The sequence below is a fragment of the Vigna angularis genome, chromosome 2 (assembly GCF_016808095.1).
Source record: "Vigna angularis cultivar LongXiaoDou No.4 chromosome 2, ASM1680809v1, whole genome shotgun sequence".
Taxonomy (NCBI): domain Eukaryota; kingdom Viridiplantae; phylum Streptophyta; class Magnoliopsida; order Fabales; family Fabaceae; genus Vigna; species Vigna angularis.
The window spans coordinates 38,797,525-38,817,026 of NC_068971.1; the positions used below are offsets into that span (position 1 = coordinate 38,797,525).

General features: G+C 35.0%; 1 protein-coding gene across 1 annotated transcript; it reads left to right on the forward strand.

Annotated features, from left to right (window-relative positions):
• Window positions 1–14,277: 14,277 nt before the first annotated feature.
• Window positions 14,278–17,337, forward strand: LOC108328612 (putative disease resistance protein RGA3). Its single transcript, XM_017562493.2, has one exon. The coding sequence runs from the start codon at window positions 14,552–14,554 to the stop codon at window positions 17,189–17,191; it is 2,640 nt and encodes an 879-aa protein (XP_017417982.1). The 5' UTR covers window positions 14,278–14,551; the 3' UTR covers window positions 17,192–17,337.
• The last annotated feature ends 2,165 nt before the right edge of the window (window positions 17,338–19,502 follow it).

Here is a 19,502-nt window from a genome sequence, read left to right on the forward strand (position 1 = left end):
CCACTGGGGACGTCAGAGAGTCAGGCAATTTAATTAGATAAGCGAATTCGATGTGGTTTTTACTTTATGTTTTTATTCCCTTTTTCCTTATCTATGATTGATATTTGAAATAGTCGCATGTGAGTTTTTTTTTTAGTTGTTCTTTATGTTTGAAATAATTGTTCCTTATCTATGTTTGATATGTGTGCTTATTTGTGTCTATTTTTGTAATTGTTTTGCATTATAATCTCCCTCCACACACATTATGCATATCATGAGTGGGGCCCTATACCCGGGTCTGAGCGCAACTTAGAAATAGAGGAGTTGTGTAGCGGTGTCACTCTGGGATGTACTTCCTGTCTGGCTATCGTGAGAACTCCAGCTAGAGTCTGTTCTCTTCATTTGTGTCTCCACATCTAGTTGATTACTCTGACTGTTGTGGAGAGACAGTGAAAAGAGCCATAGCTCTGGTGACCTTGATTTAAGAATTAGGAAACCATCCTGGTGAGTGCATGTATGTAGTCTTAGAACTTTAAGTACCATCCTTCGATTAAGACACGAAAGGGAGATCGTTTTGTCATTTCTTTGTATACAGCAAATAAATGTACCATAAAAAAAACGTAAAAAAATTAGAGCAATAAAAATGTACATGTTCTGATTCATATGTGTTTGTTTCGCATTTATCTTGTTATCGAGTTCATGGAATAATTCTCAAGAAAACAAAAAAATATATTCAAATAAAACTGCTTTTGAAGCAAAATAAAGATTTTTGGTCCAATCGTTCAAATTCAATTTTATCAATGATTTGAAATGTTCATCCGGCTTTCATGATATAAAAAATGTTCAAGATCATCGTTTTACCACTAATCCATCGCCCATTTTCATTCGTAAAAGAAGAATCATCGTATAAGGGGCTTTTATTCGTAAATGATCGCAAGCAATTCTCACAAAAGTAAATAAAAAAAAATATAAAAATAAGGGCAATGTTTTGTAAATTTTTCTTGTAATTTAAGACGTTTAGAAATAAAACAACCATGATTTATGTTTATGCGCGAACTTGTTTCGTAAAAATGTATCATCTTTTGGTACTGATTTTTTTAAAAAAAAATGTTCCAGTTTTGTTAAAATAATTTGTGAAAATATTTTTTTTAAAACCATCTCGAAAACAAATAATGATATTTTGAAATGATTGAAAATATGTTCCTTTGCTACTAGAAATTATATCATCTTTTGTAATCCAGTTTAGGGTCAAAAATAAAAAACAAATTAAAAAAAAATAATAATAAAAATAGAAAATATTTCAAATTAGTATGATTTTTGCATCTAATTTATGTAATAAAAATAAAATTTGCAAAAAAAAAAAGAATAAAGAAAGAAAATGTTTTCAAATTGAAGCATATTTTAGATGAAATTTTGTCAACAATTTTTTTTTTTAAGTAATTCAATCCATTTTCTCACAAATTCAATAAAGTCCGCGCACATTATAGATTGGTTGTTTGTTCTCTAAAGTTTTAATTCAGAGGAAAATGTTTAAATGTGTAATAAGTTGCCCTGATGAAAAGAAAAAAAATGTGTTCTCAATAAATTGTTGTTAATAGATTTGCTTGCGGGCCATTTTTGGATTGTTTTCTCAATGATCATCACTTTTCGAGAGTCCATCAAATTTGTGGTTTGTTCATCGTGTCAGAGGCATTTTTTTGTTTGTACCCCATATTCCTTTGTCATCCGATGTATTTGTCATACTGGTTCAGAAAATTTTTTTTGTTCTGTCTATTTTTTTGTCTTAAACTTTGTTTATCCTGTTGAAGCCCAAATCGTAATCCACTGTCAGTCTTAATCTCCTTGTCTTAACCTAAACTTTGTCATGTTCGGCCCATCATCTGTGCCTAAGCCTAAACATTGTCCAAATCGTTTTTGTTATCGTGTCCGTGTTCTAATCCAGCCATGTCTAGCCTGATTTTCGTTTTTAAACCTCTGTCTGTCTAATCCTATTTTGGCTTAACATGTGTTATTCATTTTCATGGTCGTTAAGTGTAAATCTGATTTTCCATTTACACCCATTCCGGTCGTGTCTTTGCCTTAATGAGGATTCATTTTGATTAAATCTCTCGGGGCATAAGCTTTTCCAAATTAGGGGCAAATTCGTGTTCATGTCTGTTGAAGCATTTTTTAAAATCTTGAACAATTTTGTACATGATTATTCAGATTTTTTTCAAAATTCAATGATAAATTAATTGTTTTCTTTTGGACCAAGTAAAAAAAAAGAGAACAATTTTGAGAAGAGTTCCATGAACCCAGATTGCATAATATGTGTAAATTAATTTGTATATTTTTGAACATGTACGTAAAACAAAAAAAAAAATACATTTAAATTTGCATTATTACAAATAAAGGTCTTCAGGTGACCGAAACATAAAAAACCAAATTACAAACAAAAAAATAATAAAGAAGGAAAATTACAAAAAAATATGTTTGCAGATCTATGGAGTTCTTGTCTTCTGTCGGTTTTCTCGAGTTTTGTAAGATGAAAGTCTGCACAAAACTTATTAGGTAACAAAAAAAAACAAAAATATAACAAAAAACACATAATAATAAAGGAAACATTAAACATACATATTACGGAATTCGGCAAAGTTCGACCACTGACCGAAAAAAAAAAAAAAGAAAGAAAATAAAAAAAAACAAAGGCAAATAAAGGATGTTCGGGAGTCGATCACTGATGATCGTTAAGCTTACAGTCCAAAAAAAAAAAACAAAAAAAATAATAATATTAAAATACAAAAAAAATAATATCAACGAAAAAATTCCCGAGCTGGTTGCGGTGGTCTAAGGGAGAGCTCCGTCGAGGGAGCTCTGGTGCGGAATGTGAGAAGCATGGGTGGAGCGATTTGTCGTGTGTCCCTATCGTCGTCGATGATGATCGGAACGGGGAACAAGTCCAGCAGCCTCGGCGCCCTCATGATCACCCAGTCGTATTCTTTCCAAAAAAAAAAATAATAAAAAAAAAAACAAAAAAATTGTCAATAATAAGATGAAGAGGGAAATTTTCAAAAAAAAAAGAGGGGGTGGAGGTGATCAGGGTGCTTACCATACATGTATAACGGCAGTTGTGAAAACTGAGTGCCAGTCGGGTCTATCTCCGCTTGCCAGCGCCTGACCCGATTGCCGTGGTTGTTAAACCAGCAGTGCACATTGTATTCGCTGACATCTGCGAAAACCCTTAGTCGAGACGCAATCTCGACGACTTGCGCTCTGCTGGGATGTGTGACCCCGTAATTGTAAATATTGGTCATCATTCTGACCTGATCGTCAGTAGGTCGCCACCGCTGACCGGTATACCTATCCATCTCCATCTCGCTCATCTTTCCTCTCTAAGTTTTCTGAAACAAAAAAAATATATAAAAATAAAAAGAACAAAAACATAACAAAAGCATAAAACAAAAAAAGTATTTTCAGTGTTTTCTTTATTCGTTTTTGTTTCCTTTTAGTTTATTTTGTCCGGTCAGTCTTTGTTATTTCAGTGTCCGGTCTCGGATCTGTTTCACGGTCCTTGCAAGAGGGTCCTAAACGGATATATGTCCTTTTGTCCTTGTCCTTTTGTCCTTGTCCATTTGGTCCATGTCCGGTTCATACAAATTAATTCTCTTTTTAAGTTTTCTGATTTTATGGGGTACGTGGCGTTGTTCGACCCGATTGTCTCTGTCATACCTTCAAACGAAGGGAGATAAACGTCTGGTTTCCAGCCTATATACCCCTTAAGTTAAGACAGTTGTGTTTTTAAGTGTTTTAAGTTTTTTAAAATTAAAAAAAGAGGAAGAAGAAAGAAGACTCAGAAAGAAATGCAAAGAAGGGCAAGACGGAAATAAAAGCAGACAAAGCAAAAAGCAGAAGAAAATAAAGAGCTTGCAAGAAAGGAAAGCAGAAAAGAAAAACATAAAGGGGAGAGGGGAAGGAAAGTAAAAATGGAAAGCGAAAGCATAAAAAGAAAAGCAGAAGCAGAAAGTTAAAGAGTAAAGGGCAAGAACAGAAAGCGTGAAGGAAAGAAAGGCAAAGAAAGCGTAAAGGGAAAGAAAAGCAGAGAAAGGAGAGAAGGAAAGATCGGAAGAGTAGGAAAAAAAGAGGATTTAGAGCTCAGAAGACTTACCTGGAAGTGGAAGGCACACGGAAGCTCCTCGGAAGGCACGGACGCTGTGGAAGGCGGGGACGGAGGAGCCTCGCAGAAGTCCAGACACTCAAGGAAGAGAGAGAAGAGGGAGAAAGAGAAGGATAGAGAGAGAGCGAGATCGGGAAAATGTCGCTCAGACGCCGAAGGGGTACCCGTTTTATAGCTGAGCAAATCCACTGTGCTACAGTTCCGGTCGCTGCAACCGTCTGGTGTCGGTCTGATTTCTTTCTGAGTTTTACAAAAAAAAATAATAAAAATAAAAATAAAAAAAATTTGAAAATCTGAAAACGGGTAGGGTTTTGTTGGGTCGATCCGGCCCAATACCAGACTTCTTGGATGATCCGTTTTTTTTTTTAAAAAAAATAATAAAAAAAAATATAAAAAAATTTGATAAATAGAAATTTTTCCAAAAAAATAATAATTGGAGTGTTGTAAAATTTGAAGTGTTCGAAATTGTTTTTCATTTACTTGATAAAGGACATTTTTCAAGTTCATTGGGCCTCATTACCATGTTAGCCTTCTTTGAACCCAATTCTTTCTGAAATATAAATTTGAGTAAAGAATTATTTTGGCATGTTTATAATTTTACATCACACCATTTTGTTTGTTTTTATTCTTCTTCTACATTTTGAATAAATCAAAAATATTGAAAAAAAAAAACAGTGCTCAAGCCCATTAGGCCCAATGGCCTTTGTGGTTTTCTCTCGAGTATATTTCTTTTGAAAATATGTCAAAAATATTTTGTTTTCACATTTTTGCTGTTGAATGATGTTTTGTACATTTGTTCAAATTGGCTTGTGTAATTTTCTTTGCATTTGTAACAAAAAATCTCAGAATGAAAGATGAACAGTTTCTGAGCCCATTAGGCCCTTTGTCATATGTGGTTTCTCCTGAACCAGTGCATCTGAATTTCTGAAAAAATAAAAATCCTTGTTTGTGTAGATTTTGTGTTTTCAATTCATAATTTCCCTTTTCATTTGTGTGAACAATTATTTGTGCAAAAAAAATGTTTTCTTTGTCATCTTCTTGTGACAAGTTCACACGGCTCAGGTCATCTGATCCATTGGGTCAATGTGCCTGGTAAGTCCAAATTCCTTCTATGTTACTTCTCCTCATGGCCGATCCGATCTGGATTTTCCCGTGTCAGAAAGTAACCAAAAAAAAACTTTTTTATTTTTTTCAAACGTTTTTTTCTCTAAATCAAATTTTCTCATATCATTTTTGCATTGCTCACAAAGCCTAGTTTCTGCACTGGTTCCCAAGCCCTTGTTTCCATTTTAGCACGCAAATCTCGTTTCTCATACTGGCCTGCAAAGCTCAGCTCCTATACTGACCCGCAAGGCCCAGTTGTTACATTGGCTGAGAAATCCCAATTTCCACAATAGCCCATTTCCCATACTGGCTTGCAAAGCTCAGTTTCCATACTGACCCGCAAGTCCCAGATTCCACAAAGTCCAAAAAAAAAAATCTCAATTTCCACAACAGCTCATAAATCACATTTCCCCAATGGCCAAGAAAGCTCATTTCCCATACTGGTCTGCAAAGCTCAGTTTCCATACTGACCCGCAAGGCCCAGTTTCAACATTGGCCAAAAAAAAAAAAAAAAAAAAAAAAAATCTCAGATGCCAAAAAAAAATCTCTCAATTTCTACATTAGCCCAGCAAGCCCGTTTCCCATACTGGTCTGCAAAGCTCAGTTCCCATGCTGACCCGCAGGACCCAGTTTCCATTGGCAAAAACAGATCCCATTTTCCATTGGCCAAGAAATCCCATTTCCCCAATGGCCAAGAAAGCCCATTTCCCATGCTGGTCTGCAAAGCTCAGTTTCCATACTGACCCGCAAGGCCCAGATTCCAAAAAATCTCATTTTCCCCAATGGCTCACAAGGTCCAGTTTCCAGGCTGGTCCGCGAAGCCCGATTTTCAAAAAAAAATCTGTTTTTCAACTAGTATCATCATTTTCATTTCATATTATTTTTCTTCATGCATAAAACCAAAAAATACGCAAAAGTTGAGTCATTTGTTTTCGATGCAAATCATCCATTTTATGAGATTTCAAAAAAAAGTAATGGATGTCATAATCTCCTGTAGTCAAATGTTTGAGTCACATATTCTTAAGAGATATCTGTGTGTGCATTGCTTGAAAACATCATCCTTCAGCCCTCGCTATACCAAGAGATTGGCCCAATCATATTCTTGAGCCTAAATGATAAATACCAAGTTTTACACTAGGGCAGATTTTCCGTCACCTCCATTGGCTTTCATTTGGGAGATCCTAAAATCCGTTGTGAAAAAAAAAAAGAAGGACAAAAAAAAAAATGAAAAAAAAAGAATGAAAATGACTCTTGTTGAGATCATTTAATCTTGTCTCCTAATTAATCTTGTGAAAATAAAACAACCAAAATTTGAAATGATGCGTGGCCATCTTTCTTCATCCAAAAAAAAAAAACAAAATATATCCTTTGATACCAAATTTGAGCCAATAAGAAATTTCTTTTTCAAAATTTACACAAACAAGGGTCACCATCACAGTAGAAGTCGACTCAAATCGCAAGAAGAACACACTTAGTGATCAAATGAAGAGAATTCCTCAAAAGTGAAACAAAAATACAAAGAATCACAAAGTGATGGCAAGCAAAGAATGAAATTTGAGAAATGACAAGAAAGTCAAAACAGTTTTGACGAATAACTGATACAAAGTATAGATGGTAACCTTTGTTTTTCAAAAAAAATAACCCACAAAAAATTTATTTGAGCCTTTATATCCTTTCTTTCAACACCCTTAGCCCAAGCTACATTACAAGCCCAATAAAAGTCCACACAGATTGAATAATGGTTGCTTAAATTTTCATAAAGTTTAATTTTCGAGACAAGTCAAAATGACTAACAATGCAGTTGTAAAAAAATGAGTGATAAAAAATAAATGTCCTTGGGTGAATGGAAATCCCTTTTGATTAAGATTTTACAAAGGAAAATCAAACCATTTGGGGCAATTTTTTCAAGCCAATCCTTTCCATGTCCATCACAAATTCCTGAACACATTCAAATCCCATTCAAACTTTTCCCCCGATTCCCAAACTAGGGGGCAATTTTGGGCAACTTTATTTCATATGTTTTGGCTATTTCAAAATATGGTGCAACTTTGTTAGTCTCACATTTGTTTCATCTTTGTACTCAAAGTTCGTACCAAGACCGGGGCATCCCTTGCTGGGCCTCTCATATTTGTTCGTACTGAAATCCATAAATCCACCCTCAAAACAGGGGCAAATACTTTGGGGCTTTGTGTGATTTTCAGTCCATCTTATCATTCGTAAACCCAAAGTGGGGGGAACATCTTTTTAAACCTCGCTTAATTGACTCATACCCAAAACTAGGGACAACTCTGTGAGTTTCATGTGTTTTGACCCATTCAAAATATTGGGCGTCTTTGTTAATCTTTCATCTGAATATTCAAAACCCATACAAAGATTGGGGCATCCCTTATTGGGCCTTGCATGATTTTGGTTCGCCCCGAACTTCAAAGAAATCCATCACCACCAAAATTGGGGCAATTTGCAAATCCCACATGATATTCTCACTCCTTGATTCCTGACTTATTCCCTCTCAAATCACAGATACATTTGTCCATACCAATACTTTTACCATGCTCCAAACTGGAGCAGCTTCTGAGTATCTACTAGCTCACATTGGCATTTGTAGCCGTTTTAAGGAGTAAGAGGCTCGAGTGGCCCACCCGGTACTCTCCAAATCCTTCCAATCATCCTCCACATTTTTTGTCCCAACCCTTGATATCAAGCATGTACACACTAGTATCTCGTCAAGAAATGTGTGGCACACAAGCTTCATTTTGAACAATTGATTTTAGAATTGGACATCCATTGAAAGGAAATTGGAAGTCTAAATCGTCATAAATTTCATGATTTCAAAGAAAGCAAATTGACTCAGTAAAAAAAAAATGTCATAGTTTCATAATCTTCCAATACATCATGTGCATATTTTCATCAACTTTGAATTTGCCTCCATGAATATTCACCAAATTTCCTTCCTTCAAAAAAATAAAAAATAAAAAAAATAAAAAAATAAAAAAAAAAGACAAAAAAAAAATAAAAAAATCAACATGCATCAAAGCTTTCTCCTTCAATTTCAAAATTACATGTTTTCATCAAATCTTCTTCCTTCAAAAAGACAAAAAAAAAAATCAACATGCATCAAAGCTTTCTCCTGCGATTTCCAAATTTACATCAACCATGCTTCTCATTTCAAAAAATAAAAATAAAAATGGACACTCATTTCTATCTCAAAAAAAAAAAAAATCAACATTTCAAAATTTCAAAACAAATGCAAAAATTTCAAATTCAAAACAATCCCAATTTTACTTTCTGCCATTGGTATCTTGGCCCTCTGCAAGGCAATGGTCAAGTCCAGATTTTTATTTTTCTGTTATCGACCCTCTGCGTGGCAATGGTCGGTTTTAAATTTCTGTTCTATGAGTTTGGCCCTCTGCGAGGCAATGGTCAAATCCAGGTTTTAAATTTCTGTTCTGTGAGTTTGGCCCTCTGCGAGGCAATGGTCAAATCCAGGTTTTAAATTTTTGTTCTGTGAGTTTGGCCCTCTGCGAGGCAATGGTCAAATCCAGGTTTTAAATTTTTGTTCTGTGAGTTTGGCCCTCTGCGAGGCAATGGTCAAATCCAGGTTTTTAAATTTCTGTTATCGGCCCTCTGCATGACAATGGTCGGATTTAAATTTTTGTTCTGTGAGTTTGGCCCTCTGCGAGGCAATGGTCAAATCCAGGTTTTAAATTTTTGTTCTGTGAGTTTGGCCCTCTGCGAGGCAATGGTCAAGTCCAGGTTTTAATTTTCTGTTATCGACCCTCTGCGAGGCAATGGTCAAATCCAGGTTTTTTAAATTTCTGTTATCGGCCCTCTGCATGGCAATGGTCGGATTTAAATTTTTGTTCTGTGAGTTTGGCCCTCTGCGAGGCAATGGTCAAATCCAGGTTTTAAATTTTTGTTCTGTGAGTTTGGCCCTCTGCGAGGCAATGGTCAAGTCCAGGTTTTAATTTTCTATTATCGACCCTTTGCGTGGCAATGGTCGGATTTAAATTTCTGTTCTGTGAGTTTGGCGCTCTGCGAGGCAATGGTCAAATCCAGGTTTTAGTGTTCCGTTATCGGCCCTCTGCGAGGCAATGGTCGAACCCAATTTTACTTTCTGTCATTGTTATCTCGACCCTCTGCAAGGCAATGGTCGAGCCCAGCAATCAAACTCAAATCATTCACTTCATCCATAGGGTTGGTACACCCTCCACGAGGTTGTTACACCTCAATTCTCACAGCTTTTGGTCATTTTAATTCTGTGTTGTTTGTTGTTTATTTTGAAATCCGGACGAAATTTGCATTTCTTTCTTTACTTAGCGTTTACTCTGATAATACAAAAATCTCAAATTTTCATATTACCCAGTAATAGCTAAGTAAAGAGGGGCAGCTGTCAACACCTAATTTCGTCCGGGTAAATATAATTTATCAAAAAAATAAAAAAATAAAAAAATAAAAAAAAACAAAATGAAAAAATACTATTTGTTTTACTTTTTACACTCCGAAATTAATTTTTCACACTTAACACACATGTTGCCGTTTTCTTTCTTTCTTTCTCTCTTTTGTCTATTGATCCACCTGCACTTAATAATAGAAGCTAATAGTATCACACTTGACACTTTACTAGCTACGAATCATACAACAAACGTATCCCACCATTTTTATTTTCACCTTCATAATACTCCACCAATTACCCCACATTTTTTTTTCTCCCATTGTTTATGCTAATCATCCACCTAGTGACCCCTCTTTGCAACATTTTCCAACAACCGTCCAATGAAAGACATGCAAATTTTCCTACCAACCCACCACATCACTCCACCATTCTCATGTGCCAACTCTTCTCCGAATTGAGTTGCAAATTGATATTGCATGATTACCCACTATCCCTTCTTGCACAATCCACCAATCACATTTACCGACAATTCTTTCATCCAATCATCCATCACCATTTTCTCTACAAAAAGAACTTGAAATCCAACACACCAAGGGGGAGGACAACACACGGGCACCAAGCTACCAAGCTTCCTTTATTCTCTTCATTCCTCCAAGATTCATAGATCTGGATTATTCCTCTAACACCAAACCCAATCGCTTTCAACCTCTTTCCTCTTCACCCTCCATATTCCTTACATCATTCAGCAAACCAACATCAACATATTTCACCCACAAAATTGATTTACATCATCAGGAGCAAACACTGAAATCTTGTCACAACTCGCATCTTCAAAATGGAGCTGCACCTAACTCAGATGTCCAAAAACTATGTGTGAGTATTCAAATGAAATTCCTTTGAGTCTAGATTCTAACCCAAGAAGTTTCACTGCATTTAGATTTCTATGGAAAAAGATATGATTACAACAGTGAGCCAAGGTCAGTACCAGAAACGAAACTATAAAGCCTGATTTTGAAATCATACTGCACCTCACTCAGATCTCCAAAAAATATGTGTGAGTATTCAAATGAAATCCCTTTGAGTCTAGATTCTAACCCAAAAAGTCTCATCACATTTGAAGCTCTGTGGAAACCGATCTAACCAAAACAGTAACCAAAGGTCAGTGCCAGAAACGAAACTGAAGGACCTGATTTCAAATTTATACTGCTCCTAACTCAGATGTCAAAAAAATATGTGTGAGTAGTCAAATGAAAGCCCTTTGAGTCTATATTTTAACCCAAAAATTCTCATTGCATTTGAAATTCTGTGGGAAATGATATAACCAAAACAGTGACCAAAGGTCAGTCCAGAAACGAAACAGTCAAACCTGATTTCGAAATTATACTGCAGCTAGTACAGAGGTTCAAAAATTATGAGTGAGTTATCAAATGAAATCCCTCTGAGTCTAGTTGCTATGAAAAAAGTTTCACTACGTTTGGAGCTGTGTTGAAAGAATTATAGATAAAACATTCAACAAAGGTCAGTGGAAAAGAAAGGCTGAAGCTATGGGAATGAAAATGTTCAAGTCAATTCTTTGTGCTCTCCGATTTCACTCTCTGTACGTATATTCTTCATCAAAAGCTTGGACCAAACATGCGCTACACACTCAAAGTTTCTTTATCTTTATTGTTATTTGGATGACTTTTTTTTTCTTTACCTTTTAGCTTTGTGTTATTATCAAATTTTTACTACATATAATCCCTTGTATATAACCCATAGCCCTATATCTTGTGTTTTTATTTTGTTTGTTACATTTTAAAATTATTTTAAGAAAATATAGAAATATAAAATAAACAAAAAAATGACAAAAATATATAAAAATTTTAAAAAATATATAATAATAAATATCGGTATGAGTACTCGTGCGATCGTACGCATCAGCCTAGTACTCATTACCCTAAATAATAAATTAAACAAAATAAAAGCCGTGTGAGTGCTCGTGCGATCGTACGCATCAGCCTAGTACTCATTACGCAAAACAATAAAAAACAAAGAAAAAGCCGTGTGAGTGCTCGTGCGATCGTACGCATCAGCCTAGTGCTCATTACGCAAAACAAATCTAAATATTACATCAAAAAATACCAAAAAATATAAAAATCTTCAAAAACTAAAAAACATCTATTTTTCAAAACTACAAACAATATCGCCTCCCAGAACTACGTGATCCTTGATTCTCCATCAAAAGTGGAGATACGTAGGAGCAAGGCTAGTCCTTGTCAGGTTCATTTCCCCAAAAATCCAAATCATTTTCAAACAAATTTTCTAAACAATTTCTCAAACAATATTTTCAAGCAGTTTCTAAAAGAACTACGTAACCCTGATTTCTCATTCTGCATGAGAATACGTAGGAGCAAGGTCAATCCTTGTCAGGCCCAAAAACTAAAAAAATATTGTTTGTTTCTTTCGAGTTTTATTTTAAGGGAAAGTTAAACACTTTGAAAACCGCATCCACATTCGCGCATTTAGTTAAAGGTACTGCTTTAGGGCAGGCGTTGTAGGGTGCTAATACCTTCCCTACACGTAACCGACTCCCGAACCAAGAATCTGGTTCAATTTGACCATGCCTTATCATTTTATGGTTTTTCCGTAGTTTTCCAGAATAAACTATGGTGGCGACTCCAAATCTCTTTTTCAAAATATCTTAATCTTTTTTTTTTATTGGATCGTCGTCCCGTCGCGATTCCGGTTGCGACAGTTCTTTTTCATGCCGTGCATATCATAAATATGCAAAATCTCCATATGAAATATTATATAAATTATCTCCCACTTATTTGAATCTTTATGCTTTGCCTATAAACTTTATCCTTGGGTTAGGAGATGTGTTTTTCTTGGGTATAAAAGTGTTATTAAAGGTATGTTCTTTTTGATATTGGTAATAGAAAAATCTTTATAAATAGGAATCTTATCTTTTATGAGTATGTGTTTTCTTATAAGAAACTTTAAAGTATTATTGATCATGGTGATAATTATCATTTTTAATGAACCACAATATTTTAATTTTTTATGGAATAGTCACAATAGTCAAAATCAAGAAAATAATTGACATACAAAATTTGATTGATAGAAGTAACAAGGAAACTATGCAAAACTCTGTATAATTGACCCAACATGAAGCAAGTTGTTAATTTCCTTAAAAGGCAAGAACATTAAGTGGCGGAAGCAAAACATTTTAGAATTAGGATAAAGACTCTATTTGTAGAATTGGCTTATGAACTTTCAATGTTTTTTTTTACTTGGAACATTTTGGTACTTTGATGTAATTATTTTTTTATGTTAATTTAATTGAATAAAATGTTTGTCAATTTTTTTGGTGTCATAATTTTTTTATATATTTTAAATTGTCATTATTAAAAGTAAATTTTATTGAATTACAAACCTATAAATATAGGTGAATAATAATTTTAAATTATGACAATTGATAATAATGACAATTATAAACATTATAATATAACGTGAATAATGACATTTTCATGTGATTTGATTTTTGCTTAAAAAATTACGGTAGTTTTAATTACTGTTATTTATTCAAGAAACCACCATTTTATACAATGTAATAAATGACCGTTGTTGCGTGTCATATTATATTTTATAACGGTTTTCAAACCCGTCACAAGCATAAATTGTGATGGTTAAAACTGTCACATCATATGAAAATAGTTGCTCTGTAATTTACATAATTTTTTGTAGTGTTCGTTAATAGCACATACGTTCTTGTTGTCATCAATGCTTGGTATTATTGTTGGGATAATCTGAAATTTTGGCCGCCGAACTCTGCGCAGAATCACTTTGTTTCTTGTTTAGTCTCAACATTATTGATAGAATTATTTTTAAAGAACTTGTGTACAGGTGGGTAACCGTGCTTTTCATAGCAAATGTAAGCAATGTGACCATTTCTTCCAGTATGTGCAAACTTTCTTGTTGTTAAAGTTTCTTGCATTCTTGTTTTCAAAGTTTTGAGGATCCATTTTCTTGTAGCAATTGGCTCCAGAATGACCACTCTAGCCACAGAAAGTGCATTTATTCGAAGCAACGACATTAATTTTCGAATCCACTAACGTAAAGAAATTATTCCCAATGATCTCTACCTTTCTTGTTGAGAGACAAAAGAGAAAATTTTGGAGAGGGGTGAATGGGTTCAATAAGAAGCACATGAGACCTTATATTGTTGTATTGATCATTCAGCCCCTTAAAAATTGCATAACCTGATCTTCAGTTTCCTCTGAGCAATCTGAGACGCCATATGACAGGAGCACTTGGTGGAGCAACTGCATGTGGGATCAGGTCGAAAATTATCTAATTCAGCCCAATAGTTCTTAATTTCATAAAGAAACCTGTGGCAGTAAGATCTCCTTGTTTTAATGATGACGCTTCCATGTGTAGCTCCGAAATTCTCTGAAGATTTCCTAATGTTCATTGCTGTATTGAACATGAAACAAAGGAAGCTTTGTTGCCGTAGTAGTCCTACTTTACTCAAGTGTCCATTAATTTATTTAACATTTTAATTAAAAAGAATAAACACTTCTTAAAAATATCATGCAGAAAAATGAATTATTAAAAAACTAAAATACGAAAATGAGAATTTTAGAACTCTCTTAATCTATTTAACGTTTTAATTAAAATATTCAAAATAAACATGGTAATAAATCTAAAATACTCCAGACTTAAACTCAATTGGTTGACTGTCATAAGATAAACACCGAAACATAAGCAACTAAAAGTAACACTTAGTCTTAAACCGTGAAAAAAAAGTTTACTTTGAGAGACATAAACTCAATTGACTGACTGACTTATCATAAGACTATACAGGTGTCATAGACATGGAGGCACATTCCTCACTAACATAAACTTCTATACGAGCAACTTTCTGCTCTTTTACTAAGAACATGGCTGAATATTTTGTCTTCGAGATTGCTGAATCACTGCTGGGGAAGCTTGCATCTAATCTTTATGAACAAGTTTCTCGAGCCTTTGATCTGTATGACGATGTGCAAAGTTTCAGAGACACCTTGTCAATAATAAAAGACGTTCTCTTGGATGCTGAGGAAAAGAAGGAGAAGAAGCATGGATTGCGTGAATGGCTCAGGCAGATTCGAAACGTATGCTTAGATGCTGAAGATGTGTTGGATGGATTTGAGTGCCAAAACCTCAGAAAACAAGTTCTCAAAGCTTCCGGCACCACCAGGATGAAGGTAAACCACTTCTTTTCTTCATCTAATTCTCTTGTTTTCCGTTTTAGGATGGCCAGGCAAATAAAAAATGTTACACGTAGATTGGATAAGATAACAGCTGACGGGAGCAAGTTTGGTCTTGAGAGGATTGTTATTGATCACAGCCCTCTGCAAAGGAGAGAAATGACTTATTCCCATGTTGATGCTTCTGGGGTGATAGGAAGGGAGAAGGATAAGGAAGAAATTATCAAGATTTTGATGCAACCTCACCCTAATGGTGATGGTTATGGAGATCAAAGTGTTTGTGTTATTCCCATAGTGGGTATTGGAGGGTTGGGAAAGACCACACTTGCAAAGTTGGTGTTCAATGATAACAGAATGGATGATATTTTCCAGTTGAAGATGTGGGTGTGTATCTCTGATGACTTTGACATAAGGCAGATACTTATTAAAATCATCAACTCTGCTACTGATCCAACCATTTCCGTGTTTCCTCAAGAAAGCATAAACAACTTAGATATTGAGCAGTTACAAAGTCGTGTTAGACACAGACTTTCTTGTCAGAAGTATCTACTAGTCTTGGATGACGTATGGAATAATAATCGAGCAAAATGGATAGAGTTGAAAGATTTAATTAAAGTGGGTGCAGTGGGAAGCAAAATCTTGGTGACAACACGAAGTACCTCAATTGCTTCAATGATGGGCACTGTTCCCTCGTATGTTTTAGAAGGTCTTTCTGTGGAGAATTGCTTATCTCTGTTTCTGAAATGGGCATTTAGGGAAGGGGAAGAAAAAGAACATCCATATCTAGTGGATATTGGAAAAGAAATAGTGAAAAAGTGCCGAGGGGTTCCACTAGCACTGAAAACTTCAGGAAGTTCCCTGTTCTCAATTTTTGATTTAGAAAGATGGGAAATTTTGAGAGACCATGAGCTATGGAACCGAAAGCAACAGAAAGATGACATTTTACCTTCCCTAAAGTTGAGCTATGATCAAATGCCATCCTATCTGAGGCACTGTTTTGCTTTATTTTCTCTTTATCCAAAAGATTTTGGTTTTACCTGTGCTGAAATTGCCAACTTCTGGGCCACACTCGGATTACTTCGATCTCCATTTGGAAGTCAGAAGATAGAGAATGTTGGAAAACTGTATATAAATGAGTTATATTCAAGATCATTTCTGGAGGACTTTGAGGACTTTGGCACAGTTTACTATTTTAAACTACATGATTTGGTACATGATCTTTCGCTGTATGTTGCGAAAGAGGAGTTTCTAATGGTGAACTCCCACACTCGCAGTATACCAGAGCAAGTAAGGGATATATCAGTTGTTGAGAATGATTCACTAAGGCATACTGTGTTCCCCAAGTCCAGAGGTGTGAGAACTATAATATTTCCCGTTGATGGAGTGGGTGTAGGCAGTGAATCCCTTTTGGAAACATGGATAAAAAGATACAAATACTTACGGCATTTAAATTTAAGTAATTCCTCTTTTGCGACACTTCCTAATTCAATTGCTAAATTGGAGCATCTGCGAGCTCTCATTCTTGACAAGAACTTCAAAATAAAAAGACTTCCTAATTCCATTTGCAGACTCCAAAACTTACAAAAGTTGTCTTTGAGAAGATGCTTGGGGCTTGAAACATTGCCTAAACGATTAGGAATGTTAATCAGCCTCCGAAAATTGTATATAACCACAAAACAGTCTATTTTGTCCGAGGATGAATTTGCAAGTTTGAACCATCTTCATACTTTGGTTTTTGAATACTGTGACAATTTGATGTTTTTGTTCCGAGGGGCACAAGCACAACTCCCGTCCCTTGAGGTTTTGATCATTCAATCATGTGGGAAGCTGGAGTGCTTACCTTTCCATATTCTCCCTAAACTTGAGGTTCTGATAGTAACAAGGTGCTTGATGCTAATTTTGTCCTTGAACAGCGAAATACCAATCCAAAGATTGAAGATGAAATATTTGCATATTGAGCAATGTCCACAGCAATTGGCGCTGCCCGAATGGATTAAAGCAGCGTCCAACACTTTGAGAACATTGTCAATTTTAAATTGTCATTGTCTTGAGATGCTTCCCGAGTGGCTTAGCACAATGACACGTCTTAAGATGCTTCATATTGTTAACTGTCCTAAGTTGTTTCATCTGCCATGTGACTTGCATTGTCTAAGAGCCCTTGAAGATTTGATCATAGATGGTTGTCCTGAATTGGGTAGAAAATGTGAACCTCATTCTGGTGAGCACTGGCCCTTCATCGCTCACATCAAATGTGTTTCCATTGGAGAAACAAGAAAAAGGAAACTCCTTTTTCAAATGCTTTCACGACTGGGCTTGAACTGCACTCAGTAAAATTAAAAGGCTGCTTAACTTGAAGGCTGCAATTTAAATTCTGATCATGTGTGAAATCATCTAACATAAATATTATTCTTGTGGCTTGACAGATATTTACACTTTTATGGCTTGTCTTTATACTTAAATAAAAAATATTTAATTCATTTTGGTTATAACACTTCTACCCTTAAACAATTTTCTAGATTCTTATAGATATTATGATATATGTACCCACTCCACAATCATACACTTATTATTTATTAAAATATTTTGGTAGTATTTATCATTGCATATGCTCAGGTACAATTTTTTGCTTTGCCATGTCCACCCTTTGCCAATATTTAAGATTGAGAGGTTGTATAATAGGAGATATTTTGTAGATCTCACAAACAATTGTTGGAATGTTGTGACTGGAAACATTACGTGATTGAAATAGTCAAATCAGTTAAATAAAAATATATTTTTATCTTTTTTAAGAAAGATTTTATGTATTATTTAATTAATTAGTTTAACAGATATTTATTTTAAAATGCGTTATGTAGTATAAATATTTAGTGTTTATGTTTAATAAAAGAAATCAGTTTTTCTTTCATTCTTTTTGTATCTCATATTTTAAAACCCAACAAAAATTAGGAAGTTGTGTATTGATTAATATTTTTCGAACCTCGTAATCTTGTCTCAAATTAAAATTAGGACGTTGCATACTCATAATGGATCGAAAATGTAAGACCCTTTGGTGGTTACCATAACCAAACAAGGCAGTTTCTTCTTGTACCCCATATAAAAAGAGTTTCTATATTACTTTTTTTGAATTGTATCTGTGTAATTTGAAAGTCATTTTCTTTAAGAATTTTTTTTTTCAGATTGTATAACTTAGAATGCATTTTTAACTTTTCGATTGCACAACCTGAAAAGAGAAAAAAATGAAAAGTTTATTTATATGGTAGTACAGAATGAAATAAACGGAGGTGGTGGGAGAAACTGCCCCGTACTACGCAATGTCTAATTCGCTACTAAATATTAATTAAGAATGGAATAAGAACCATTAATCTAAAGGGATTGCTATTTAAGATAATCATATCAATATAATAATAAAAAGAATCAACAAATTTTGGTTAGAGGAGAGAAAAGTAGAATTGCGTAACACGTGCTCTAGTAACAAGGGTGGATAAAAAAAATCCAAATTGTAAAATCCAATCTATAAAAATTTAAATTAATATTATTTTAAGGCAATCAAAATTCAGTTATTCCAAATCCAAATCATATTTTGGATTTTAAATTCAATCAACTTAACTAAAATTGGATTTGAATCAGATTTATATTTGATTATTTTTCAATTTTGAAAATCCAAAACTAAGGCGTGTCTAAGTCCATCCAAGTCTAAGGTCTAGCAAAGTTGAGCTGTTTCAAAGTTTTAGTATAGGTTGGAAGTTAAGTCAAGTCAATTTAAGTAGAGTTAAGTTTGTTCATAGTGTAGTTGAGTTGACTCGAATTATGGCAAATAATCAAGTTGAGTAATTGGGACCAAAATTTAAACTAAGTCGAGCCAAGTCAAAGGTTAGATCGAGTCGACCTATGTTAAAGGTTGAGTCGAGTCAGTTCAGGTCGAAGGTTGACTTGAAATAATTTGAGCTAAAAGTCAATCATGAGTTAGCTTGGACCTCAAGTCGAACTGAGTTAGCCTGGACTATAGGTCGAGGAGATTTGTCTTGTGAGCAGAGGTCAACTCGAATTGATTGGGGCTGAAGGTTATGTCATGTCAGTTGGGGCCAAAGGTTGAGTAATTCCAGCCTAGACCAAAGATAGAGCCAAGTTAGCTCCAAGCCATAGGTCAAGTCGTGTCAACTCCGAACCAAAGATCGAGTCATGTTAACTCTAAGTCAAAGGTCAAGTCGAGTGAATCCAAATTAATGGTCTAACTGAGTGGGTCTAGGTCACAAGTTCGAGCCAAGTTAGCCTGAATCGAAGGTGAAGTTGAATAAGCCAAAGCTAGAGAGAGCCAAGTTGACCCTGGTCAGAGGTTGAACTGAGTCAGCTTGAAAGTTGAGTTGAGTCAACCTCGAGTCAAAGGTTGTGTTGAGTCTCACCTAACCAAAGATTGAGTCAAGTGAGTCAAAGGTTGAGATTAGTCAATCCAAATCAAAGGTCAACTTGTGTCGACTCAGGCTATAGGTTGACTCAGTCTAGATCACAGATCGACACAAATCGGCCTAGAACTCAACTTTGGCTAATGTTGAAGTGGGATGACCCAAACCCAAATTAAGTCAAATAAATCTGACCTAAGTCGACGAAGTAACGTGAGTTTAAGTCGAGTCAAATTGACCCGTTC